General features: G+C 42.8%; 2 protein-coding genes across 2 annotated transcripts in view; one reads left to right on the forward strand and one right to left on the reverse strand.

Annotated features, from left to right (window-relative positions):
* The window catches only part of BMX (BMX non-receptor tyrosine kinase), a 30,112-nt gene extending 29,013 nt beyond the window's left edge, over positions 1–1,099 (forward strand). The window contains exon 18 of the mRNA XM_067289735.1: positions 24–1,099. Coding sequence (XP_067145836.1) covers positions 24–98 — 75 coding nt within the window. The 3' untranslated portion in view covers positions 99–1,099. The remainder of the gene's footprint in view (positions 1–23) is intronic.
* A 3,477-nt stretch (positions 1,100–4,576) lies between these two features.
* ACE2 (angiotensin converting enzyme 2) lies at positions 4,577–25,621 on the reverse strand. Its single transcript, XM_013950282.2, has 13 exons — positions 25,555–25,621; positions 21,727–21,824; positions 20,035–20,204; positions 18,702–18,928; positions 17,761–17,905; positions 16,075–16,173; positions 15,267–15,389; positions 14,735–14,907; positions 13,668–13,726; positions 8,611–8,711; positions 7,510–7,626; positions 6,080–6,274; positions 4,577–5,410 (listed from the first exon to the last, which is right to left on the reverse strand). The coding sequence occupies exons 2-13, from the start codon at positions 21,817–21,819 to the stop codon at positions 5,293–5,295; spliced, it is 1,620 nt and encodes a 539-aa protein (XP_013805736.2). The 5' UTR covers positions 21,820–21,824; positions 25,555–25,621; the 3' UTR covers positions 4,577–5,292.
* Between the last annotated feature and the right edge of the window lie 293 nt (positions 25,622–25,914).

A 25,914-nucleotide genomic window follows, 5' to 3' on the forward strand; every position in this document is an offset into this window, starting at 1 on the left:
CCATTGTTTTTTGCTTCATTTAGCAACCAGAAAAGCGCCCCAGCTTTTATCAGCTCCTATCGTTTTTTGAGGCACTGAAAGAAGACGACAGGGCTTGAAGAAGAATGTTCATGAACAAATGACTGTGTGTATTGGTTCCATATCACCTGTCTTCTATATGAGAGTTATATCTGAAATCTGCCTGACATTAGTCACCTCTATTATTCTGTGTTAGTATTCTTCTAATTTAATCATGGAGTTGGCCAAGAAGAGTATGGAGAAAGCTTTTGTGATATTCTGCAGGAGATACCATCTGGAGGGATACTGTATAAGAATATAAAGGACTTCTCAAACACTGAGGTATACAGTAATTGTGTAAACTTTTTCAGTGCTTCCAAGCCATCATTATTTGGCCTTAACTGGAAATGTAAACAGGGAAATATATGCTTGTTAGGTTTTCTGATTATCATAACTCATCTGAGTGTGTTTATCCTTTTTAATTGCCTGAAGCTGATTTGAAGAAAAATTCAGAACTGCTACAAGTGACAGCAACATGAATAGTTATAGTCTTGCCTTCAATTAGAAATTATTATCAGTAAATTATTATATCCATTTGCATACTAGTGCTTTTGACTTTAGTTTGGGCCTTCAGGGGATCTTTTTGATTTGGAATTCATTCTAAACTACGTATCTAAGATATCTGCAATTTAGCTACACGGATGGTGTTTACTATAGTGTGCTAATACTTGCTGCTAGACTTAAAAATGGAAAAAATATGTTCTATCCAGAATTCCATGGTCATTATAATCATCAATGGTAAATTTTGCTCATCTCTATAAAACCTGACAGGCAAAAATTTGAAGAGAACTGAAAATGCTATTAATATAATGTTTAACCAAATATTTCACTACTGAGGAGCTGAAATTTGGCTCCTGATGTTAACACTAAGTTCTTAAGTAAAAGCATCTGACTTTCATGTCTGCATAGCACTACCCTGATTAATACTGACTTAAATAAATCTAGAGATGCCAAATACACCTGAAGCTGCGTAGCTACTTCCAGTTTTGGAAAGTATAAGGACAAATAAAGGATTCTAAACTTAGACACCCATATTGTAAAATGCTGGTCTAATATCGTTTTTTTGGGGTTTTGTTTCTTAAATAAAGTAAGATCTGAAAAAATCTCCCCTTCTCTCCTTATGTTTGAACTAATTCAATGTGTGAACCCTCTAAGAGTTCAAGTGATTTCTATTCACTCCTCCCTGATGGAGCTGGCCCAGCCCAAGTAGGGGCCCCTTTGCTAAGCATGGCTATCTATGTAAAGGGAAGCTCTGTGTGTCTGTCTTTGAGAGAAAATGGCATTTGAGGCTGTGCAAGTAACTATAGGGGTCTACACAGGATTAGGGGGACCTGAGAACCTCTGCACGGACTGAGGGAAAGGCAGGGCACAGTATGATGTTGCCTCTGCATAGAGCCAGGGGAAGGGGTGCTGAGCTAGATGAAGGGCAGAATATGAGCGGGTGGGACTCTGGGTGCTGAGGGTGTGAGGTGTTGTTGGGGATAATGCACAGGGCTGATTTTTTTAAATATAAATGTTGTCTTTTTATTTCTGTTCTTTTAACACCTTGTTGTCTTTCTTAGTGGCTTTACCTGCTGACAGTCCTGAATCATTTGATTCGTAGCACAACTTTTAGAATTAATGGCTTTGAAAGGAAAGCTTTGTCTTAATGGAAATGTTAATCTTAACAACAGATATGAAGATGGCTGGAATGTCTAATTACATCATTTGATTGCTTCCACTTTTGTTATTCTGTGTTTCTCTTACTGCCCCCAAAGTGGGAAGACCCTGCGTAGCTGAATTATTTATCTTAGAAGTGCAGCTAAAGCACGAAGGTTGGGGGATGTTATGGCATCAAGATATGTGGTGTAGACAACTGGAAGAAAAATGATTTTCATTCCTTTAGATTCTTGTCTAAGGCACTACAAACTAACCAGTACCATCTGCCTACCGTTTTGAACGGTCTGATTTAAGAGTCTTCTCTCTTGAATTGGTAGTGAGTGTGGAGCACTAGAAAAGTGTTTCATGACCCCAGAGAGTCCAGTTATATGTTTTCAGCTATATATTGGACTGCTTTCTACAATTTCTGTCACAGTTTTGAAGGCACATAAGTTTAAGAATGCATCATGCATTTGGTGAGCTTTCTTTATGCAAGCCTTAGCCCTTTGTTTGCTACTGGTTCTTTGTCCAGAGGAGTGGGATTGAGTAGACCCCTAGTGGCTTTCAGTGACCCTTGTGTGTACAGAACATCTGCACTGGCATGGTTGCAGGCACAGCACAGGACCTATAAGACTCAGAATGATGGAAATGCTGGTTGGAAGGGACCTCTGGAGGTCATCTAGCCCAACCTCCTGCTCAGAGTGGCACTATCTCCACACTCAATCAGCCATGCCTTTGCCTAGCTGAGCTCTGAAAACTTCCAAGTGTGGAGATCCTAGAGCCGTTCTCACAGCCTGGAACAGGCAACCCATTCCAGTGCTGCACTACCTAGACCTTTCAGGTCTAACCTGAACATCCAAGCCTCAATCCACTGCCCCCTGTTATTTAGACTGGCACTACAGAGAAGGGCAACAACAAAGAGGACTGAGCCAAATTCAAGTAGTTGTAGGCAGCTGCTAGATTCCTCCCTAGCCTCCTCTTCGTCTGACTTGAGCAGGCCTGCTTCCTCAGCATCTCTTCATAGATCAAGTGCTGTAGGCCCTTAACCATCTTTGGGAGCCCTCTGTGCAAACTCACCAGTTTCTCCACATCTCTCTTGAACTGTGATCCTAAAACATTATTCCAGGTGTGGTCTCACCAGTGCCAAGTAGAGAAAGATAACGACTTCCCTTGATCAGCTGGCTGTGCCCCTTCTAATCAATCCCAGTTTGTGATTTCCTTCACTCATGGTAAGAATGTGTGATTGGCTCATATTCAGCCTAGTGTCCTTCATAACTCCCAGGGCCTTTTCAGCAAGGCTGCCACTCAGCCACTCTGTTCCCAGCCTGTACCAGTGCATGAGGTTATTCCAGTCCAAGTGCAGAGGTTTGCGCTTCTCCTTGTTGAGCTTCATGAGATTTTTTTATTGAGCCAGTCCTCAAGTTTATGCATATCCCCCTCGACTGAAGCTCTGCCATTTGTCACATCAGCACATCTGTACCTTCCACTGTCACCACTCCAAGAGCAGCTGGAGACTGGGCAGGATACATTAGAGCATCTAAAGTAATACTAGATGTCTATGCTTAGGTATCTAAATTCCACCCCAAGGTTTCTGATAGTAGCTGTGACAGTGGCTTCTCCACATGACAAGGTCTGATGTCTTAATACCTTGGATGAAAAGCCGAGCAAGACAAGCCAACACCATCTGCTTGAATCCGGCAGAATGAAGTAGAGAGGAACACAGCAAAACTGATTTGGCCAATGCTTGTATCAGAATTTTGAAGTGCGGAAGCAAACATCAGACTGTGTATCTTTTCCAACCTGCCTTTGCTTGTTAAGACGCTCTGCAATCTTTCTGTTTTGTAGAGTACAAGATTTTGTTCCTGATGGGCAGGATTTCACATGGACACTGATCATTGGTTTCCCTACAGTGCAGTAACCCCATTTTATGTTGTGTCAAAGGATATTTTGTACATCTTTATGCCTTCTGCACTGACAACACATAGCAGAGAGAGGGCTAGACCTTTTTCAGGATCTCATTGCATGGCAGAAAGAGTCCACATTCAGGTTCTCAGAATTTAGTGACAACATTAAATTTTATACTTAGCTTTTCCATGATTTGGAGCTTTTACATTTAACACTGAGAACATTTTATGGCTGGTTACAGAGAGGTGCTGAAATTGCCGATTTGCAACTGGCCTTTCTTGCAAATTGTCGCATTGTTCTGTGAATTTTCAGCATGAAGTGCATGCTACACTCCTGAGAGTTTGCATAAAATGTATTGGCTGATGAAAGCAAAGACTAGAGGCAGATGCAGGACAATGGTATTGGGTGCAAAGATATCAAAAGGAGACTCTAGGACAAGTGGTAATGACATGACACCCTACTTAGTAAAACACTACAGGGGATTCATCTTACCTAACTAAAAGCATACAGACCAGATGCTCAACATAGGAGGCAAAGCTTTTATACTCATTTTGGGCAGAGGGAAGGAGAAGAGAGGATCTTTTTTTCTTGATTTGCTTTGTTCTGGGTTTTTGAGATCTCTGAACTTTGTAGCAGTGCAAAATGCTGAAATGTTCAATTTTTTCTGTGAAACAGAAATCTTGTTTTCTAGCCAGCTCTTGGTGTGTTTTCTTTCTTTTTATGTATTTGTACATACACATGCGCAAACCCACAGGCACACACACATATAAAAAAATAAACTCCCCTACACTATTCAATAAAATTATGTCAAAAACTAATCTGTGGACAGCAATTTATAGACCCACACATACACTACGTAAATTCTTCTCATGAGCTTAGGACCTAATTTGTAGTATGTCCAATAGTAAAGGCAATAGTTGAAATATGGAAAAAAACCAACTGTAATTATTTAGTATTAAGGAAGTTTATTCCATTTTTAGATGACAATGTAACACAGAGGGGGTTTTTTGTTGGTTTTCTTTTCTTTTTTTTTTGGAGGGAGACTGTGCTATTTGGTCTCTACAAAACTTGTCAAGCAACCAGTTGGAAAAATAACTTATTTTACAAATTTCTAACAAAGTTCTGGTGCTTGTTTGTCTTCATTCAGTACTCATTTTGGATTGATTCAGATTTCCTGAAAGTGCAAAAATTGCAGTTACTTCATATCAAATTGAGTTCTTCATCACAAATGTTCTTCCAGTGGTCAGTTTTTTCCTAATAGATATAGTTTTAAGCTCTCCATCCAGAAAGATCAAGATGTTCCTCGTGGGCCTCAGGAGTATGTGAGTTATTCTTATGCCTGTCTTGATCTAATTACGACTTTATACTTCCAAGATTTTGTCCCTCATTACAGAGGAAGAAAAGAGAAATTGGATATAGCAGGTTTATGAAGAGCAGCACAAGCAGTATGTGTTATGATATGCATAATTCATAGAAAAGCCACAGGGCATTTATGTCTTGCATTTTTGTACATTATCTAGTTAACACAAACAGCAAATGACAAGGAGCTGCTGTTGCTTGTGAATGAGTAGATTCATAGCATACCAGAACCCATCATGTTTGATGACATCTATTATTGTTTTGGTCCTTTCTAGGCACCATTATTAAAAGTGAAAAGAAAAAAATGAGAAATCCTTAGTTCATGCATGTCTTCTAAAATGTTGTCTGAGTCTGTTCCGATAGTTCAAAACCCAAGTTGTTTTCTCCCTCTTCACGGTAGGGGTTCACTGAGAAGTCTGATCCTGCTTCGCTTGCTTTTTCTCTCTCCCTCCTGTAACAAAAATTCTTTTTATATTAGAAGCCCCTGTTCTGTTCAAGTCCTTCTGTATCCCAAAAAGAAGCTATTGTAAATAATACTGTTCTTAATTGGGAACAGTTATACCAAAATGAATTGTGTTGGTTTTAAGGGAAGCTTTAGCAAACCCACTACATTTCAGAAACTTCATTAACTGTGAGATGTAGAAAACCAGCCGAACTATATTGGTGTCAGTGCAATAATATTTAAGGAAAATGACATTCCTGAACAACCTCTACCACGGTAATTGAAGACTGCAGGTGCTGACGAACATGGGCAAATTCTGCTGTTGGAGAGGGTATTGTGCTCCCAGCAGTGCTCCATCAACCTTGCTGCAGTGCTGGCAGAAGCCTGCCCATGCCACAGCTCTCTGCAGCCACAGAGTCCGGCTGCCTTGTTTAAACTGCTGATGAAGGGGAAATTGCACTAAGATGCTGATGCAGTGTGTTGCACTGGAGCGTCTGAAAGGCAGGGAGCTGTACCTTTGGCCATTACTGAGGATGGGGTGGAGGGACAGGGAATAATAAGCAGTAGTTCCTTAACTTGCTTCAGTTAGATTTGGCAGCCTATTTGTAAGCTCCCTGACGATTCAATCATTTGGACTTCTTCAACAGTCATGATCACAGTATCAAAAATACTACTCACTTTCTTCGATCTCTCTGTCCAGTGATGATCAAGACAATAACTCCAATGACAACCAGGCTAATGACCACCCCAAATATAATTAACCAGATAGTGACTGGTGGTTCATAAGGTGCAGCCAGGGTTGGAAGTATGCCCACAAACTCCAGCGTGTTATCGTCCAGTTTGAAAGCCTCGCTGATCCGTCCCCGAGACATCCTGCCATCAAGAGCAAATTCAAAGCATTACATATGTTTACCGAAAGGAAAGAAAAAATTTTCACGTTTTTTTTTAACTCTCCAGGATGCCAAGCTTCCTCTGAACCGCTCAGCTTAAAAGGCTGTTCAGCAAATACTGCTAAACCCATATTCTTCCCGTCCTGGGGTGGCGGTGACATGGACTGTAATCCAAACCCTCATTCTTTTGCAGCTGAAGTGACATGTTCAGATACTGTACAAGCTCTTATACCCAGTACAGCTTATCCAAATGAGGCAAACAGCCTTCTGATCTCACTGTCTGCATTTTGCTCCTCATTCTCTTTATGCATAAGTTTCTTGGATATATAATGGAAAACCACATCTTGACTTCCTCTTACCTGTTTCCCTCCTACAGTCTCCCACAATCTTCATTCTTGTCTTTTTCACTTCACTGAAAACACTTTCCCTGGAGTCTTTTCTGTGTCTTGTTTTCCCTGAACTTCTGCTTTTGCTGTTGAGTTCATATGACTTTCATATGAACTTTCAATGACTTTCATAGCCATATTCTCCCTTGGCTCACCAATTTCTCCGATAACTTCTTCAACCCCATCTCATGTTGTTGCTGCTACTTTTAGATTCATGCCCAGTCCAGTCTACATTATCCATGACCATCTGAAGACTTACAGTTTTACCAATCATTTCTACAGTGATAACTTACAGTGGTGTCATATTGTGGTATAAAAGAGCTCTTCATTGACCCATAACTGGGAACTAGCTTATTCTCTGACCTCTTCCTTTCTGTATAATCAAACATGTCTGGCTTTCTTTCTAATGTATCATTCAGGAGTCCCTGCTAGAAATAATTCTTGCACTGAATTTTCACTAATGAGATGAAGAAAAACTCACATACACATGTACATTCATGCACATGCACAGACAATTACTGTGCCCTGAATTTCAGAATATAAGATAGTTCCTGTTTAAGTTTGATCAATAATATTTCCTGGCAAAGTATGAAGCAATCAAGTGTGTTATGACAGTTTTACAAGCCCCCTGAAGCATTTTACATTGGCTGCTGTCCAAGACACCATCAGATAGATGGATTGTTTTCTTTCTGTCATAACAGTTTCTCCCATCCTAATATTTCCATGTTAGCTGCATAGCTCACTTTCTTATCACCCCTTCTGCTTCAGCTAATGTGAACACAGATTTTCCTTCCCTCCTTACAAGTTTTTCTCCCAGAAAGCAAAATCTCACCTGATGGCACTCTCCACATCAGCTCTGGGAACAATGTCACTGACATTACCTGGCATGCTGACAGTAAAGTAGAAGGAGATCCTTCGTGTCTCCTCCCTGACATGGATGTCTGAAATCCTGAGTGAGAAACAGAAGAGAAAAGTTTCTTGATTGTCAAGGTGCCATTAGCTCTAAATCAGGCAAGTGAACAGTTATATTTGACAAGTGGCGTTGGAGGGATACTTTGCACTGAGCGGATGTTTTTTGTGAACTCAGTTTGGAAATAAGATCAATTTTCCTATCAGAATTTCTTTTTTGTATGTGCTGATAAGTAATTTTAAATAGAGAGCATCTACCCCATATCTAAGACAATCCTTGGCAAAACTTTCCAAGGCACATAATCCGCTATGGGACAGAGGAATTCCCTTTTGAGTGTTTGGAGCGGGGTCATGTATGACATAATGTATGAGATATCTAGTGAAAAAATAATCCTTCTTCCTTTTGTTCTGCTGGGAATAGATCCTAGACATTACATGATAGATGTTCTATAAAGCAGTATCACATAGTTTAAGAAGATAGCTTCTGAAAATTATCCAAGAGACCTAACAAAAATGGCATTTTTTCATACTAAAATCAATTTTGTTTGATAGATTTTATGTTTGCAAGTAAACTTAGATAAGATTAGTTTGCCTGCATGGAATTTCAGTGTGTGATGATCAACTAGTTCATCTTTCCAGGGCCTAAAACCCCTTAGATATTCAGTATCATACGTGTACACTATTAGAACTTTTACTTCTAACTGATGCATCTTCCCTGATATTCCCATGTAGATATCAGCAGAAATTCTCTAGGCTTAATTTCATCACTGCTAAGTAGAAGGAGACAAAGCCTTCTGGGTATGCTGGAGTTTCGTAACTTCGGCACAGCTATTCCTAAACTTCAGACTTGTTAACAAAGAAAAAAGACAACATGTAACGAACCTGGCACCCTACCTTTTGCAACCAGCCAATGTTTGACATTGTTTGTTATCACCATCCCTGCTACACTTAACAGAAGACACACTTAATTCCACCAACTCACATTGCTAGTGAACCAGAAACAATAGTTAAGCAAGCAACTCACTGGAAGTCAACTTCTTCATGCTTCACCTCTGAGAAATATTTTCTCATAGCATAGGCAATAGATGACTTGAATAAGAAGAGCTCACTTGTATCCCAGTCATACTGCAAAAACAGCACAAGATATTTCCATCAGAGATAATAACTATACGGCAAATTAGCTGACACTAAGAAATCATTCTTAAAAGAAATAGTAATTCCAATGCTTGGCATGTACTTCAGTATTATTTATTTGTGCTCTGATAGTGCTTCAGGAACCTCCTGAAGGCTTTTAGGTCCATTAGGCTGGGAGCTCTGCAGGAGGAAAACCAAGCAGCCACTCCCAGTGCCAGGCAGTGCATTTTGTGGCCCTCCGCACTGTCTGGTGTCTTTAAGTGGGGCTGCTGAAGATGCTCAGTCCCAGCCCATCTCCCTACCTGGCACACAGCAGAGGCAGCAGAAGCAATACTTGCCCTGTCACACTCGCTGCAAATCATGGTCTGAGCTTTAAAGAGAGGATAATAAAGTGGTCACCATGATAACAGTGCCCATATTTTGAAATTCAGCAGCAGCATGAGCTGATAGCTCAGGCCGTGAGCCAGGAAAGCCACCATGCTGGCACACAGCTGCTTCCGCCACTGCTGCTGCAAAGCTGGTGACCTCCAGCCACCAGCCGGGGCAGGAAGCACTGAGACAAAGACAGGGAAATCCCTTAAAGCCAGCGGGTGTGAGGCCCAGCAGCTACTTCTGCCTGGGGGTGTCTGGGTGTGAAGTTGCCCACCTGCCCCAGGGAGCAGCCACTTCTGCGGGGGCAAAAGGATGGAGCTGCTGCTGCTGCTGCTGCTGCTGCTGGAGGAGGTACCCCAGAACAGCCCCAGCAGCCAGCTCCTGTTCCTGGCACTGCAGAGGCTGCAGTACCCACAGTTGTTTTCACTTATTCAAGGCTCTGACTTTTGGGGCTTTCATCAGAGCAAGCTTTTTGTCAGCTTGGCTGGCAGCTGCAGAGAATCACATAAAAGGCATTAGGAGTAGTTATCCCACTTCAGTACAAGAGCTTGTATAGTTTGAAAGGGGTCTGCTTTGTTCAAAAAATGGAAAGCTGATCCCGAGGTCAAATCATCATTCTTAGGGGATTTCTACTCAGGCATTATTCCTACTAATTATTGTACCTTTTGTTTGAAGTCTAAAGATTTTGTAATTTAGATATTGTTTAAAATTACATAATTTTATTTGTAGACCTGTCCTTTATGGGAGGAGAAACTTCCTTGGGGGAACTGGTTTTGTGCAAAAAGATGGCTCATTCGTTTGCTTGAGGAGTTAGGATTTTTGTTTTATTTGTGTTTTGGTTTGTTTTTTTGGATTAGAGCTCCTTGTATCAGTATTTCTGCTGTAGGCATGTGTTTGTTGTTTTTCCCTGGACAGGCGATATAAAAAATGAACTGTATCTGTGCAAGTTCATAGTGGCCTGCCTTATGAGTCCACAGTCATCTACAGTGGAACACAAAAATCAAAAACAGCTTCTCTGGGGACGGTAGGGAAAGCTGTACGGGGTGCAAAAACCACTGCAGGAGCTGATAATGCACCCTAGCCCATTGTGTAACATTGTGTGTGCACAGAGGGAAAACTCCTTTCTGAACTCTGTAGTCATTTTTTTTATCCCCTGAGGGCCTAGATTTGATTGCATTTATGGTTCTTTAGCAGGAATGCCTGTAAATGTTCTTGCTGGTAATAGTTTTACATGGTTTCTGACTTTCTCAGGTACCATTCTGGTAGGTGTGGCAGAAGACAACTCTGTTGTAATCGCTGTTATAAAAATCCAGCTACATTTTTCAACTCTGTCATCCTAGTGAGACCGGTGTAAAATGAAGATACAGAAATACACAGGAGGAAAGAATAAAATGAAGCCATTTTTGCCAGTCTGTGTTGGGTCAGGCCCCCAGAGAGTGGGCAGGTGACTCAGCATCTCTCCTAGCTGACAGCCCCCCACTCTGGTCCCAGAGGCCAGGGACTGTGCCAGGTCCGGCTTTTCCCATTAGCGAAGATTAAAGCTGTAAGTCTGCTTTGCCCTGGCAAATGCACTGTGCTTTGTTTTGCTTAACAGATGTCAGACAAAGCCCTGTGCTGAAGCACTTTTGAGCGTTACCACTATTTTCTCCGGCAGCTGGCAGTGTTCACCATCATAGCCTATTATGCAATTGAGGGGTTTTTCCAATTTTTCACTTATCCCCAATGCCTTTAGGCTCTGGAGGGCATTTTTTTTTTTACCAGCAGGTAACTGAGTTTGATTCTTCAACTGCTGTTTTCTGTATTTAGCAGCTCCATTGTCTCTTTAATCATTTCTTTGTTTGCGTAGCATATATTTTGTCTTTTTAAGTGTAATGCATTTTAATTGCCAGTGTGCCTCTCAAGCGTCTTTATAAACAATGTTACTGGGCGTAATAGAAGTGTGGATGGGAAGTACCTGGCTGGCTTCCGATCTGTATTTGAGTAATGAGTACCCACATGCTTTCCCTAGGCATCTCCAAAATCTAACTTGGTGGTAGTTGTCACAGAGGCTGCTTTGCTTTCAGAGTGAAATGAACTTTGCTGAGTGGCTGTGCTCTGTTGCAGCATGTTCCCACCAAGATCCCATGTGTAACTTGAAAGATGGTGCAAGTCTGGCCTCTAATTCTAAAAAGATTTTCCATTTTAAAATACATCCAAATGCCCGAAGTTTGACTGCTCTCCATTCCCAAACACCTCGTGTGCCAGCCTTTTACAACGTGATCACACACATGACATTGACCTAGTGGGGATTTTGTGAGTTAATGTTTGCAAAGGGTTCCCATTTTCAAATGGCGCCGAAGGGATTTCCCTTCCTGCAACCCTTTATTTTAAACAAGGTAGACACTAAGGGGTTCGCTAGGGGTCTTTTAACACTTGCCTTTAGGAGGGCACTTTCACAAAGACCCAGCTGGAGCAAAGCTGTGGGTGTTTCAGCCTCGTCAGCTGGTGATCATATGCCTGTGTAACAGCCAGAAATAAGGCTGCAGCTTTAATCTCGTCAGCCTGAGAACGACTAGCAGGGTAATTGCGGCAGAGCATGCTCCAGCACAGCTGGCACAAGCCCGCCCATGAATCCTGGTGCTTAATTTGCCAGAACTTTGTGCTGTTGAAATTACCCTGCTGCTAATATCCAAGGCATGCAGCTGAGAGCTAGCTCCAGCCTGCCTGCGTGAGCTGCAGCAGCCCCTCCAAATGAAGCTCCCTCTCTGAATAAGAGGGGTGATTTCCCCTTTCCAGTCTAACCAATGCTGAAGAGCAGATATAAGAAAAGATTTGCTGGCATACTCAGAATGCTTTCTGCTGTTCTAATCATGCAAAGCAACTCTAAATACACCTTAAACAAACAGTTGCACTGGATTCATGGCTTTTGTGCGCTGTGAGCAGATAAAGCAGCCAAAACATATCTCTGTGTACCCAAGCTGAGAGTCCTGCCTGAGGATTTCCCCGCCTTTTCTCTATGCCAATTTGTGCATGTACCATTACGCGCTGCTGGCATACCAGCAATTCAGAATCATGTCCCTGGGAGCTCAGCTTAAGAAAAATTGGTAGCAAGGGAGAGAGCCACAGAATGGAAAAGGTTCCTTGCAATTTGGAGGTGTGGACTGGTTTTGAGAGGAAAATGCATGGCTTCCGCTTCAAAGTTTAGGAACCTATTGCCCATAAAATAATTCAAATTAAGTAATCTGTATGAGATTGTTTTACAGTTGCTCAACAAAAGACTATGATGGCAAAAGGCAGGCATAAAAATGGTATTAAGCTAAACATTAACCATAATGACTAATAAATGTGTTGTAATATGGAACCTTTCCCTGCTGTTGATATCAGTTTTGAATTGTATCTAACTCGACTCAGCGGTCTAGAAAGCAATAACACGCCACTAGGGCTTGCATGGGAGAGAGTGATAGAATTGAGAGAATCAATTCATATGAAAAATAAGCCCATAGTATCATGTCCTTGATAGTCCAATAGGCTTCTACACACGGATCTAAATGACCTGCCTGATGACATACTCATTCTTGGAAAATTACTGATGTTCTGCAAGGTGAAAACAACTATTAACAGGAACAAAGTGTCTGCTCTTAAGCCTTCTATGCTGCCTCCGTGAGATTAGCATAAAGAGACACAGCTAGAATAATGAGCAAATTTTTAACCAAGTGTCTGGGTTAAACAGATGGGCTAAGTCAATGCTCTGTTTAAAATCTTAAAAGCCTTCTTTTGCCTTGATGAGTTTTGTGGGTAGCTGTAATATATTTTATTGGGCCAGCTGGCATAATTGGGGGAAGTACACAAGCTCTTGGGAACGAAAGCCCATCTTTTCATCTGAAATTGAAGCAGCACAGCGTTTACTGCACTGCCCCCCACAATCTGAATAATAAAGATATCTCTGCATAAGGCTTGGATTGCAGAGAGAGAGCAGAATTTATCTGGGCTGGGAAAGATTACAGCAAATAAGCAAACACCTACAAAAGAATGCTGACAGAAGTGTTTCAATGTGAAACCAAGAGCATTTGAGAATATGGGGTGGGATTCAACCCCTCTGTTTTAACTCCACATTTAAATGTGAAGCATCTACTCTAACAGTGACTTCTGAAGGCAGCCACCATAGCCATGATGATGAAAATTAGGAAAAAATGTGTGGGTAAAGGCTTCATCTTTCGTTTAGATACATCAGTACAGATGGGCAAAATATAGTACTTTTCAGGTACACAGGCCCCCCCAAGCCATACCTCTAGGTTTGTCCAGTAGCAGATGAAAAGTGATAGGCACCTCCACAGAATAACTCAGCTCATCTGTTTAAGCCATCTTTCTTAAAATGGATCAGATGACCCACTGGAGAGGTCTGTCCACTAACTGTAAAGGGAGTCTTGACCACGAGCTTAGACAAGACATCTTTTATGTGATAATGCTTCATCTTAGTTGATGCCACTCCTCAGACACAAAACTCAGCTATACCTTGCCTTATTTTCCAAGAGCCATTCATATAATGTCTCTATTGCTCGAGCGATACACAGACTGTCACAGTGCAAACGTACTTACCGCCTGGTCCCCCAGTGCTGCTTTCAGGCTGATGCGTACTTTGATGGCATTGTCAGAATCTGTTTTAAAGAGAAGCAAGGGCCATATCAGAACTGCAGTGACAAAGTTAGTCCCTGGGTAACACTGGGGCAGCCAGATTTTCTTCACCTGCTTTCCCTGGGCTGGCTGGGTGGAATTTATCTTGCTTCACTTCAGCCATCCCTACTGTAAACATCTACATCTGAGCCATCAGGCAACCAAGTCTTGCTTTGGAGTTGACAGAAAGAAAGAAAGAGCACATCTAGATCACAGTCCTCTGGCCTTTAGACATCTCCTGAAGGAAATGCCTCTTTCCCTCCATGGAGAAAGAACAGCTCAGATGTAGATGCTGGTGTCTGGCCAGGTGGACCTCACCATTAGATTCAGACACAGCAACACAAGATTTACTGCACTTTCCAGTACTAACAGTGACCATGGGTATATAACTTGTGTGGTTCAACACCCCCTGTCATAGTAATAGGCTCAAAAATGCATTTTTCCCCTGCCTCCTCCTTTTCCTCCCCTTGAGCTCCTTTCTTTGAATAGCAAATGAGAACAAATGAAATAGCACTAATTTTCCGATACTGGTTTGCTCCTGCTCCCCCCAGCTCTGGCAATCCCTCTGGCTCACAGGCTATGTGGCACCTACATGAAGCTGGTGTCTCCAGAACAGGCACGCCAGTCTCAGGCAAGTGTCATGCTGACATAGCTAAAGTGATTAGTGCCTTACAAGTCCAAGCCTCCAGTCTTTCTTCCTTCTGCATATCTGTCCCACGTTTTTAGTGCTACCGCTGCAGAAAAAAGAAACTTAATTTCTGAAAATTGGGTGAGGCTGTGACAAATCCCATGCATGCTGACTTCTCCAGCTTTGGCCGTGAGGAAGCCAGTTTGCATGCCTAGGAGTAAAACTTACTGCTGAGTGTGCATTTCCCTTACCCCTGTTTTCCTACAGAGAAGAGACTTTAATAGCTGCAAGAGAAGGTGACTTTGCTAGTCAAGAGTTGTAAGGACTAACAGGCATTTTTAATTCACCTACAAACAGTACATACATGGAGTCCAAGCTGTATTCCAACCAACAGGTCTGCCAGAATTGTTTTTTTGCAGCCAATTAAATAAAGGTTCGAAGTAGTGGAGCAAGGGCGTTGCATTCATATACTTCTCTCCTGTTATGTTTTCTAGTGCTTGAGTCCAGGGCTTCGATCTGCCTAATTCAAGCATTTGTCTGTGTAGGAAGGAGAGATAATTTATGTTATTTGCGTGTTCCATCTAGACAATAGCAAAATAATCTGTAATCAGTATCAAAAGACTTTTTGCTTCTGAATTCCCTCCTTCGTCCCATCATTCTTATTTAAAAAAAAATTATTTTCTCATTAACAGGAGATTAACCTTTAATGGCTAGATCCTCAGATGATATCAATTTAGTCATCTTGCCAAAAAAACCTGAGACAATACATGCTTTCAAGCCAAAAAATATGGTTTCAAGACAAGTTCATTCTCAGTGTAACCTCATTGACTCCAGTAGCTTTCAAGGATGAAGAAGGCTTTGTTATACCCTGATTTACAAGAAATCTGCTTTGTTACCTCAAATTCTGACCAGCTGCTGTGGAATTGGTAATGTCGCATGTGTGAAGAGGGCCAGTATGTTTAGCTGCCTTGCAAAGTGCTTCCTGAAACTGGAACTGATAAATGGTCCGGGTGTAGTATCTAAAGGAAAGGCAAGGAGAACAAAATTACATGTTTTGTTAGTTATCTGTCGGGGAAAACCCCAAGCCCTTGACCTTTGGAAAGCTTTGCTATATCAGTTAGCATTTCTCCTTGGGAAACTACACGTCAGGGTGGGAGACCAGCTGCTATTTACAGGCTGCACTAACTTAGTTTTAACAAAATGCCAAGCTCAAATGCAGCAGAAGAGCCAAAAATCTGTTTGCTGCCACATAAATCAGGAGTGAATGAGGTTGTTACGGCCCAGCTCTCCACGCCGGTGGAGACCACTAGGACAAAGTGGCTGGGACATGGAGGCACCTCCAGAGTCAGTTGCTTAAGGGCTGCATGTGCGTGGCCCACATGACAGTGGTATGGTGCATGTTGTCTCCCCTTGAGGTAGCAACCTCATACAGGTAACAGATGTCCTCCCACTAGTTTGATGACAGTAGAAAATTTCTTTGCTCAACAAGAAGCTTAGCAGCCTCCCAGCTGCTCAGGGATTGCTATAGAGGAGCCCCAGATGTCCATAGGAAAACTTCCACTGAAATCCATGGCCTTCAGTCAGGACTTTAAACAAAATAAGATTGCGTCCTAAGATTCTCCAGTCGGTGTTTTAGGTAGTCAGTGCTTCTTCTGTACCCAAAAGTGTAAGTCATAATTAAACATTGAGCAAGGATGATGCTACCTTATGAAGGAGTAATCATTGGCCACATGAAAGAGTGCTGCAGGGTCACAATAGGTTTCGTCATGAGGGACTGGTTCGACCACGCCAACTATTTCTCTCCTGGTGATGGAGGAAGGAAAAAACACAGGATTTTCGTTAATAGTTAATGAGAAAAGAAATCATCTGACTTTGCTTTTCCTCTATGAAGTCTGATGTGTATGGGCACCTCTTTCACTTCCAACTGAAAAAAAAAAAGACAGCTCTCAGTAACCCTAAATGAGTACTGATCCACAGCTGGAGATCACAGAGAAGAAGCTGTGTTGAAACCGATAGCACAAAGAAAGGATTTGTATTATAGCAAGGTGTGCAGGGAGTAATTGGTGGTGTGAAATATCCTACAAGACATGAGCTTCACATACCTGCCTTGGGCCATCCCAAGGTCAGAGAATAACGTTAGTGTTTGTGTGCTGGGTAACTGCAGGCAGGGATTAGATGAACCAAAAGGTGTATGATCTGCTGTATCACTGGGCTGGGGATGAGGTTTCATTTTTTTTCCTCTCCCAAGAGCTTGTCTCCTGAACAGTACTATGCAAACAAACACATGCCCCAATTTCTGAGAGTGGTAATAAGCTTACATGGAAAAATTTTGTCCATAAACCTGTACGACAACATCTTAGTCCAGCAGAGAGCTTTGCAGTGCCACTATAACAGATGCGGTAAGCTTCCCTGAACAGCTTGTCATTCTCTATTTCTGACATCTCTGCTACTTTTCAATAAATGGAAGCTGACTGATTTTTACAGTGATTCAGGACACTTCTTTATATCAGGTTTTATTACAGATTTTGTTTGCTGATGGAGGCTCCATTTTCAGTGTGGGGCTTGTTTGGTTTCTTTGTGTTTTTTTGCTTCCATGTTAAGCTGCCAGGGAATGGCAGCCTCCCATCCAAAGCAAATTGTTTTTTAACTCTGAACTCCAGGAAGCTGAAAATAGATTAGCTGGCGGAAATCATCTGAAAAAGGACCTCTGGATGTTATTTGCCAAGGGAACTGTATTTTCTTGAACGAGAAAGGTGGTAGCTAGAAAAGACCAGAAGCAGAAAAAAAGCCTGGCCTATAGGAATATCAATGTAAAAGGGAGGAAAGAAGCAGTCTGGATTCTTTCAGACAACTTACATTCAAAAATACTCTAAAATGGTGAGAAAAACTGAAGCAGAGAAACACGTCAGCTATTTATTTGATCTAAAACTATGTTTCTTAGGCTGGCAAGTGTGATGAACTTCACTTTCCACCTGTCCTTTAAGAGGTGAAGAACAAACCAGACCATATGCCTGATGGGACCTAAGGAATGGCTGTAATTAAGCTACTGAGATGTCTTGGGGCATGAGTCGGGGAGGATAGCAGTATTGATCTTGAGACCTGAATGCAAAAACCACAGGCTGTCTTCATTGGAGAAGCTGAAATTTGAAGTGAGGACTGAAGTCTGCTGAGAAGCAAGGTAAGTTATCCAAGGCTGAACACAGCGCTCATGTGGATATACTGCTTCTGAGACCTTGCCTGCACCACACTGGCACTATATTGTGCTTTGTAGACACACCCTGAGACACAGACCCTGCACTGGGGGAGCAGGCACCTCAGTATGTTGAGTAACTAGGAAAGGAAGGGTTTTCAGGATCATCTGCAAAAATGCTCCTCGTTTCTCAAACTTACTTCATCTCCCACCACCGCTTCATCCATTCCTGCTTTGTAATATTACCGTTAAACACCATCCACCTCCACTTCTCCAGCATGTAGGTAAAAGGCATTGTTCCAACAATCGTTAGTGCTTGCTTGAGCAGAAAGTTGATTTCAGTTTCTGAAGACAGAAGCAGTTAAGGTAATGGTTATGGTAGCAATTAGTATATGATTAGAGAGCTAAAGTTGCTTCCTTTTACAGCTAATGCTTACATTCAGTTGAATTTATGGGTTTTCACTAAGGAAAAAAATGGAAAGAAGAATACCAGTGAAAAAAAGGAGAAAATATCACTGAAGTATTGTATATAATTTTGTTAGCTCTCTCTTTTTTTTTTTTTTTTGCATCCAATTCTACCTGTTAAATAATCTATCCCTTTGGCATTTAAGCTTCATTTTCCTCCAGTCCAGAGTCTGGGAAATTTTGTACTGAAATTTTTGGTGTATTACATTATAACGATGGACACACTCAGAGAAGCCAAACAAATTGCGTTATAATGAGAGCTTATGTCACCTATGTTGCCTACTCATTATCCACATAAATGAGAGATGTAAATCTTAAGGCTTTGCTCTCATTTGAACTGCTAAATACATTCCTTGGTAGAGAAAGGTACATGTGGCTTTATGTAAAAGAAAATGAAGACTATTTGAGGCTCATCTAAGTGAACTATGAAGCTTTTGCAATGAATCGTTCCATTCCGAAGGTAATGAAGAGCTAGCAATTTGTTTATATATTATGCAGCTGCATTACAAATTAATGTTCCTCACTTTGTGATGTGATTTGGGAAGGAAGTATTATTTCTGATAAGTCAGTGAGGTAGAATTTTCAAAAGTCTCTAAATTGCTTACTCAGCTTTACACTGACACAAAATACAGTGAGTGTTTGTATTTTAACATATAATATTTATGGGTTTATTTACCTGCATCCTCTTGGAAAGTTGGCTCTAAGAGGCCAAGAGATTTCAAATGCTGAGGTGTAGCTGCAGAGAGTGACATGATTTCGCCGACAGCTTCGTGGAATCCCTCGTTCGCCCCGCTTCTCAGCAGGTAAGGCAGGGCAGAGTATGCCATGTCGTACTCTATGTGGCCCATCTCATGATGCGCCGTCAGGAAGTTGTCCATAGTCACTTTGGTGCACATCTTGATCCTGTGCTCCAGGACAAAGCATCTGCAGTTGGAGAGAGGCTGGCACAGCCAGGCTGCTGCCCAAACTACCCCCTGCCGTAACTGTGTAGGCAAAACAGCCTCGAGACCTTGCTAATACCCCCCCATTCTGAACAAAATCTGAACACCCGCCTCCTACCATGATGTATAGCTCCTCCAAGTGAGGCTTGGAGAGGAACTCAGCAAAATGCTTTAAGTCACTTCAAATTTTGCTGGGAGTAAGAGAGTATCACTGTTTTGTAAGAAGCAGATGCACTCTGAAACTTGGCAAATAAACCCACTGTGCATATAGGAGCGAGTATCCATTATCAGACTTAAAAAGCAGATAGTACTGTCAAAAACTGTATGTTGGTGACTCCTGATATTTTACCCTCATGCAGGAACCATTCAATAAAGGAAATTATTTCTTCCTTTCCAAGTATGGTTTCCTTTCACCTTCCCTAAATTGCTCAGGTGTGAGGTGTGAGGCTGACCACTTCCAGCTCTCAACCAAGGATTTACTGGGGATCAGCCTCTTCCCTTGATTAACTGCAGGGATTGCAAGAAGGGACAGAATTTGTCCCAGGATACTTCATCATGTGGGAGCTTGCAGTCCCTCTCCTATCCCAAATATTAAATTGACTCTTTTTTCATAAAACTCTGGAAATCTGTCTACTACTTCTGATATATTTACTAAAGATAGCAAGTGTGCTCTCAAGAGATTTTTCACTTACTGTCTAGGGATCTGTTGCAGAATGTGTAGGATTCCACAAATCCCACTGGTATCAACAAGTATGTGCATTTGTGCTTATTTTAAAGCCCTACAACATAGTCATTATTTCTCTAATTTATATAAATGACAGTCACTTCTCTGCTTAAATTTGAGAACAGTCCTTAGATCTTCACAGAAGTTACACAGTATTGTGGGTTTACAATCCCACAAGGTCTGTGCTGCTCTCTTGTCTTCCATTCCTCTCTTATTAACCAGCAAAACAAAAAAAAGAAAAAAAAAAAACTAACTTAAAACAGCAATTTGCCACTGCACAACTTTACTAAAAATATGAATATTCTAGGAGATGGTATAAGAAAGGGTCATAGTAATTGCAGTACCTGTAGTCCTTTTTCCCCATATCCCATGCTGTAGGATGGCAAACAACCTTCCTGTTATCAGTTGGCTCTGTGAGCATGGAGTAATTCCAGAAGCCCTCAGTCATATTGTAGAGCCCAATGGAGGTGAAGAAGGCCTCAGCGGCTTTGAATATTTTCATCGCATCCCAGTTCTAAAACAGACAGTGCCACCATTAGCCATTTTTTCTGTAAGGAGCCTGTTCCCACAACTCCTTAAATCAGATTTATTCTGGCAACAGGCTTAGAACAGTACAGTTGATTTCATATTTGTCTTTCAATGACTTCAAATCAACATCTTACCTATTGAAAGTAAATGTCTGTCATTGGCAATTTTGTAAATACTACTAGGAACTGGAATTAAGTTTTTCCCCACAAATAAACTAGGTTTCTGCACTCAGTCAGCAGATAGCACCTGACCCAGAACACAGAAGCACTAAGTAAAAGATAACATGGTTAAGAAGAAAAAGGTATTCCTCTCAATAACACATCAGATCTGGGATTCCATCCTCTCTTCAGCCACTTCAGTCAGGGACACCTTGTTTGAGGGAGTTGCACTACTAGCAAATGAGTGAGAGGAGATCTGGGTCAGAATAATAAAACCTGGCAAATGTATCTGTAAGAGTGCTTATCAGATTGGAATTACACGTAAGTGTCCAGAGCATTTTCAAATGTCATTCAGCAGGGTTTTTTCATTCTACATAGCAGGAGCTCTGCATTTACTCGACTGAGCTTTTGCAGAGATTTAGGTGACATGAACCTGCTGACTGTAAAGTAAGCCCAGATGGCTAATGTGGATGAGAATCCTACGTTAGGCACATCCATGAACAAGGATGAATCCAGGTGTCTGCCCTGAAACTCTGCAAGTAATGCTTCCTTTCCTCACAGTGATGCTTCAGTATATAGAAGTTGAAGACTACAAGGGCATCAAAACTGTAGAAAAGGGATAAGATGAATACAGAGTTGTGAAAACTGTTTGAGTCAAATTTAGCTATTACTTCTCCTGCTACTATAACATTTGAAGCCCTCCCCGTGAATGGAGGGTAGGTTTTAGGTAAACCATCACATTTTAGAAACCAAATCCCATTGATCATGTTCTGCTTTGTAAAAGGAATACAGTTTAGGCAAATGTACACCCAGTTGTCTTCGACCACATTCTAGATATGATAAAGGCACTGTCATGGTTGTTATCTCTACAGATCTCAAACACAGACCTTACGGTGCTATGCGGTTATCAAAAGATAACAGACAGGATTGCAGTTTCCTAGTTGTATTCAAATAAACAAGACAGGCAAAAAAACCCTGTGACAGACAAACTATTTGACTGTGGTAATGGCTGACAAAGGTCATATTTGATTCTAGCCAACTCCATAAATCCTGAAATATTTATGTATACACAATATATCTCTTAATGGATAGATGTCTCTGAGAAAAATAGACTTGGAGCTGAGATTAGCCAAAGAGGGTGGAGAAGAAAGAATGAACAGTTAAGGTAAAAAGTACAGTGGAAAATGAATGAAGATTTAGGAGAAGGGCAAAAATGGATGCAGAAAGCAATTCTTTAACTGCCTTAGGACAGCTATGATTTTCTAGAAAGTGGCTTACATGCTGTGCAGTTTTTATACCATCTAAATTTGTTACATAATGCATATAGCTAATGGTTTCATCACGTCTTACATTTTTAACCATTGCATCAGTTACATCAATGTTTGGTTTGGCTGGATAGGGAACAGTCGAGCCATAGAGATTTGTCCAAAATCTACCCCACATGTCACCTTGGAAAAAAGAGAGAAACATTAGATATACTTTAAATAATTGATTTTATATTATTCAAAAGTACCAGACAATTCTGCAAGTTCTGTAATATCATAAACAGGGATTTCTGTATGCCTAAACAGTTCTGATCCAAATGTCTTTGAAGTGGAGGGGAGCAGCTCTGGGAAGTCATCCATGGGTCAGAGTCAGATCAAAGATTCCTTAATTCCCCAAGATAAGCTGTGTTTGTATGATACAGTTTCAGGACTGATCACCTTTCTAAAGGTCTGTTCAAAACTGAACATCCATGCTGTTACTCTGTGTCATTGAGCTAGGGTACTCATATATTACAGTAATGGCAGCTTGCTGTTGCATATTTTGAAAGCAGCCATGAAATGCCAGAGCTAAGAACAGGATTTAGTAAAAAAATCTGCCTGAAATTCTCACTTCTTAGCAAGAAAAGCACTGCAGAAGGGAGGGAAATGTCCTAGTCCAAGTGCTGATGAACTGTAATTTTGTGCTTGGGTGCCCCAAACTCCAACGAGAATCTGTAAAGCTGCCTTCTTTGCCTGTCTCTGCTGCTAAGCACCTGTGTCACAGGATCACAGAAATGTTGAGGTTGGAAGGGACCTCTGGAGATCAGCTCCAGAGAAGGAGACTCCACTACCTCTCTGGGAAACCTGTGCCAGTGCTCTGTCACCCTCACAGAGAAAAAGTATTTCCTCATGTTCAGATGGAACTTCCTGTGTTTCAGTTTGTGCCCGTTGCCTCACGTCCTGTCACTGGGCACCACTGAAAAGAGTCTGGTCCCATCCTCTCGACACCCTCCCTTCAGATACTTGTACACGTTGATAAGATCTCCTCTCAGCCTTCTCTTCTCCAGGCTCAACAGGCCCAGCTCTCTCAGCCTTTCCTCCTAAGAGAGATGCTCCAGTCCCCTAATCATCTTTGTAGCCCTTCGCTGGACTTGCTCCAGTAGTGCCACATCCCTCTTGTACTGGGGAGCCCAGAACTGGACACAGTACTCCAGATGTGGCCTCACCAGGGCTGAGTAGAGGGGGAGAATCACCCCCCTCGACCTGCTGGCAACACTCTTCCTGATGCACCCCAGGATACCATTGGCCTTCTTGGCCACAAGGGCACATTGCTGCCTCATGCTCAACTTGGTGTCCACCAACACTCCCAGGTCCTTCTCCGCAGAGCTGCTTTCCAGCAGGTCAACCCCCAACCTGTACTGGTGCATGGGGTTATTCCTCCCTAGGTGCAGGACCCTGCACTTGCCTTTGTTGAACTTCAGGAGGTTCCTCTCCACCCACCTCTCCAGCCTGTCCAGGTCTCTCTGAATGGCAGCACAGCCCTCTGGGGTATCAGCCACTCCTCCCAGTTTTGTATCGTCAGCAAACTTGCTGAGGGTGCACTCTGTGCCTTCATCCAGGTCATTGATGAAGAAGTTGAACAAGACTGGACCCAGGACTGACCCCTGGGGGACACCGCTAGCTACAGCCTCCAACTAGACTCTGCCCCGCTGATCACAACCCTCTGAGCTCTGCCATTCAGCCAGTTCTCAATCCACCAGTTCACTGTCCATTCATCTAACCCACACTTCCTGAGCTTGTCTATGAGGATGTTATGGGAGACAGTGTCAAAAGCCTTGCTGAAGTCTAGGTAGACAACATCCACTGCTCTCCCCTCATCTACCCAGCCAGTCATTCCATCAGAGAAGGCTATCAGATTGGTTCAGCATGATTTCCCCTTGGTGAAGCCATGCTGACTACTCCTGATCACCTTCTTTTCCTCCACATGCTTGGAGATGGCCTCCAGGATGAGCTGCTCCATCACCTTTCCAGGGATGCAGGTGAGGCTGACTGGCCTGTAGTTTCCTGGGTCCTCCTTCTTGCCCTTTTTGAAGACTGGGGTGACATTGGCTTTCTTCCAGTCGTCAGGCACCTCTCCTCTTCTCCATGACCTTTCAAAGATGATGGAGAATGGCCTAGCAATAGCATCCACCAGCTCCCTCAGCACTCGTGGGTGCATCCCATCGGGGCCCATGGATTTGTGGGTGGTAAGTTAGCTTAAATGATCTCTAACCCAATCCTCCTCCACCAAGGGAAAGTCTTCCTTTCTCCAGACTTTCTCTCTTGCCTCCAGGGTCTGGGGTTCCTGAGGGCTGGCCTGAGCAGTCAAGACTGAAGCAAAGGTGGCATTCAGTAACTCTGCCTTCTCTGCATCCTTCGTCACCAGGGCACCCACCCCATTCAGCAAAGGACCCACATTTTCCCTAGTCTTCCTCTTGCTACTGATGTATTTGAAGAAGCCCTTCTTGCTGTCCTTGACATCTCTCGCCAGATTTAATTCCAAACGGGCCTTAGCCTTCATAGAATCACAGAATCGCTGAGGTTAGAAGGGACCTCTGGAGATCATGTAGTCCAACCCCCCTGCTCAAGCAGGGTCACCTAGAGCACGTTGCACAGGATTGCGTCTAGGCAGGTTTTGAATATCTCCAGAGAAGGAGACTCCACTACCTCTCTGGGAAACCTGTGCCAGTGCTCTGTCACCCTCACAGAGAAAAAGTTTTTCCTCATGTTCAGATGGAACTTCCTGTGTTTCAGTTTGTGCCCGTTGCCTCGCGTCCTGTCACTGGGCACCACTGAAAAGAGTCTGGTCCCATCCTCTCGACACCCTCCCTTCAGATACTTGTACACATTGATAAGATCTCCTCTCAGCCTTCTCTTCTCCGGGCTAAACAGGCCCAGCTCTCTCAGCCTTTCCTCATAAGAGAGATGCTCCAGTCCCCTAATCATCTCTGTAGCCCTTCGCTGGACTTGCTCCAGTAGTGCCACATCCCTCTTGTACTGGGGAGCCCAGAACTGGACACAGTACTCCAGATGTGGCCTCACCAGGGCTGAGTAGAGGGGGAGAATCACCCCCCTCGACCTGCTGGCAACACTCTTCCTGATGCACCCCAGGATACCATTGGCCTTCTTGGCCACAAGGGCACATTGCTGCCTCATGCTTAACTTGGTGTCCACCAGCACTCCCAGGTCCTTCTCCGCAGAGCTGCTTTCCAGCAGGTCAACCCCCAACCTGTACTGGTGCCTGGGGTTATTCCTCCCTAGGTGCAGGACCCTGCACTTGCCTTTCTTGAACTTCATGAGGTTCCTCTCCACCCACCTCTCCAGCCTGTCCAGGTCCCTCTGAATGGCAGCACAGCCCTCCGGTGTATCAGCCACTCCTCCCAGTTTTGTATCGTCAGCAAACTTGCTGAGGGTGCACTCTGTGCCTTCATCCAGGTCATTGATGAAGAAGTTGAACAAGACTGGACCCAGGACTGACCCCTGGGGGACACCGCTAGCTACAGGCCTCCAACTAGACTCTGCACCGCTGATCACAACCCTCTGAGCTCTGCCATTCAGCCAGTTCTCAATCCACCTCACTGTCCACTCATCCAGCCCACACTTCCTGAGCTTGTCTATGAGGATATTATGGGAGACAGTGTCAAAAGCCTTGCTGAAGTCTAGGTAGACAACATCCACTGCTCTCCCCTCACCTACCCAGCCAGTCATTCCATCAGAGAAGGCTATCATCTCTGCCGAGTGCTTTCCTTCTCTGTTTCTCCTCTCACCTTTCCTTATCTACAATCTGTTTGTTAATAACTGATTAAACAGGCAGATTACTCTGTTCCTGTGTGCCTTAAAGTGCCTGTTCTTGTGTATCAAGTCAGGCTTGCATGATAAGGCTGCATTTTCGTACCGAGCAGATGAGCAGGGAGGCATCCTGTTGAGCTGATGAGTTCTGGGCCATAGACCTGCTCCAGCCTGTGCCTCACGTAGGCATGCAGCTGCTCATATAAAGGTTTTATCTGGAGGGAGAGGAGGAGAAGGAAACAGATTAATTTCTTTTTCTTCTATCTCACTCCTCTCCACTGAATAGAGAGACTCAAAGCTGTGTCTCTGACTAAAGTCACCTGTCAAATAAGTGCATCTCAAAACCTGCAACTGAGCTTTGCCCCCTCTTCCAAGGGCTCAAACTCTGAGCCCCAATTCTAGTCTCAGAAGTCCTGTTTCAGTACAAGGGAGGGAGCATTTCTAATTTTAGACCTGAAATATCAAA

This window comes from Apteryx mantelli, chromosome 1 (genome assembly GCF_036417845.1).
Source record: "Apteryx mantelli isolate bAptMan1 chromosome 1, bAptMan1.hap1, whole genome shotgun sequence".
Taxonomy (NCBI): Eukaryota; Metazoa; Chordata; class Aves; order Apterygiformes; family Apterygidae; genus Apteryx; species Apteryx mantelli.

Bases quoted from the DNA above. Each gene is read 5' to 3' on its own strand.
- ACE2 (XM_013950282.2), bottom strand. From the start codon at position 21,819: ATGTGGGGTAGATTTTGGACAAATCTCTATGGCTCGACTGTTCCCTAT. The intron at 16,174-17,760 runs GTAAGTTTGAGA...CTCCATCACCAG, and splicing joins AAGCGGTGGTGGGAGATGAA to GAGAGAAATAGTTGGCGTGG. The intron at 13,727-14,734 runs GTATGTACTGTT...TCTTTAAAACAG, and splicing joins GAATACAGCTTGGACTCCAT to ATTCTGACAATGCCATCAAA.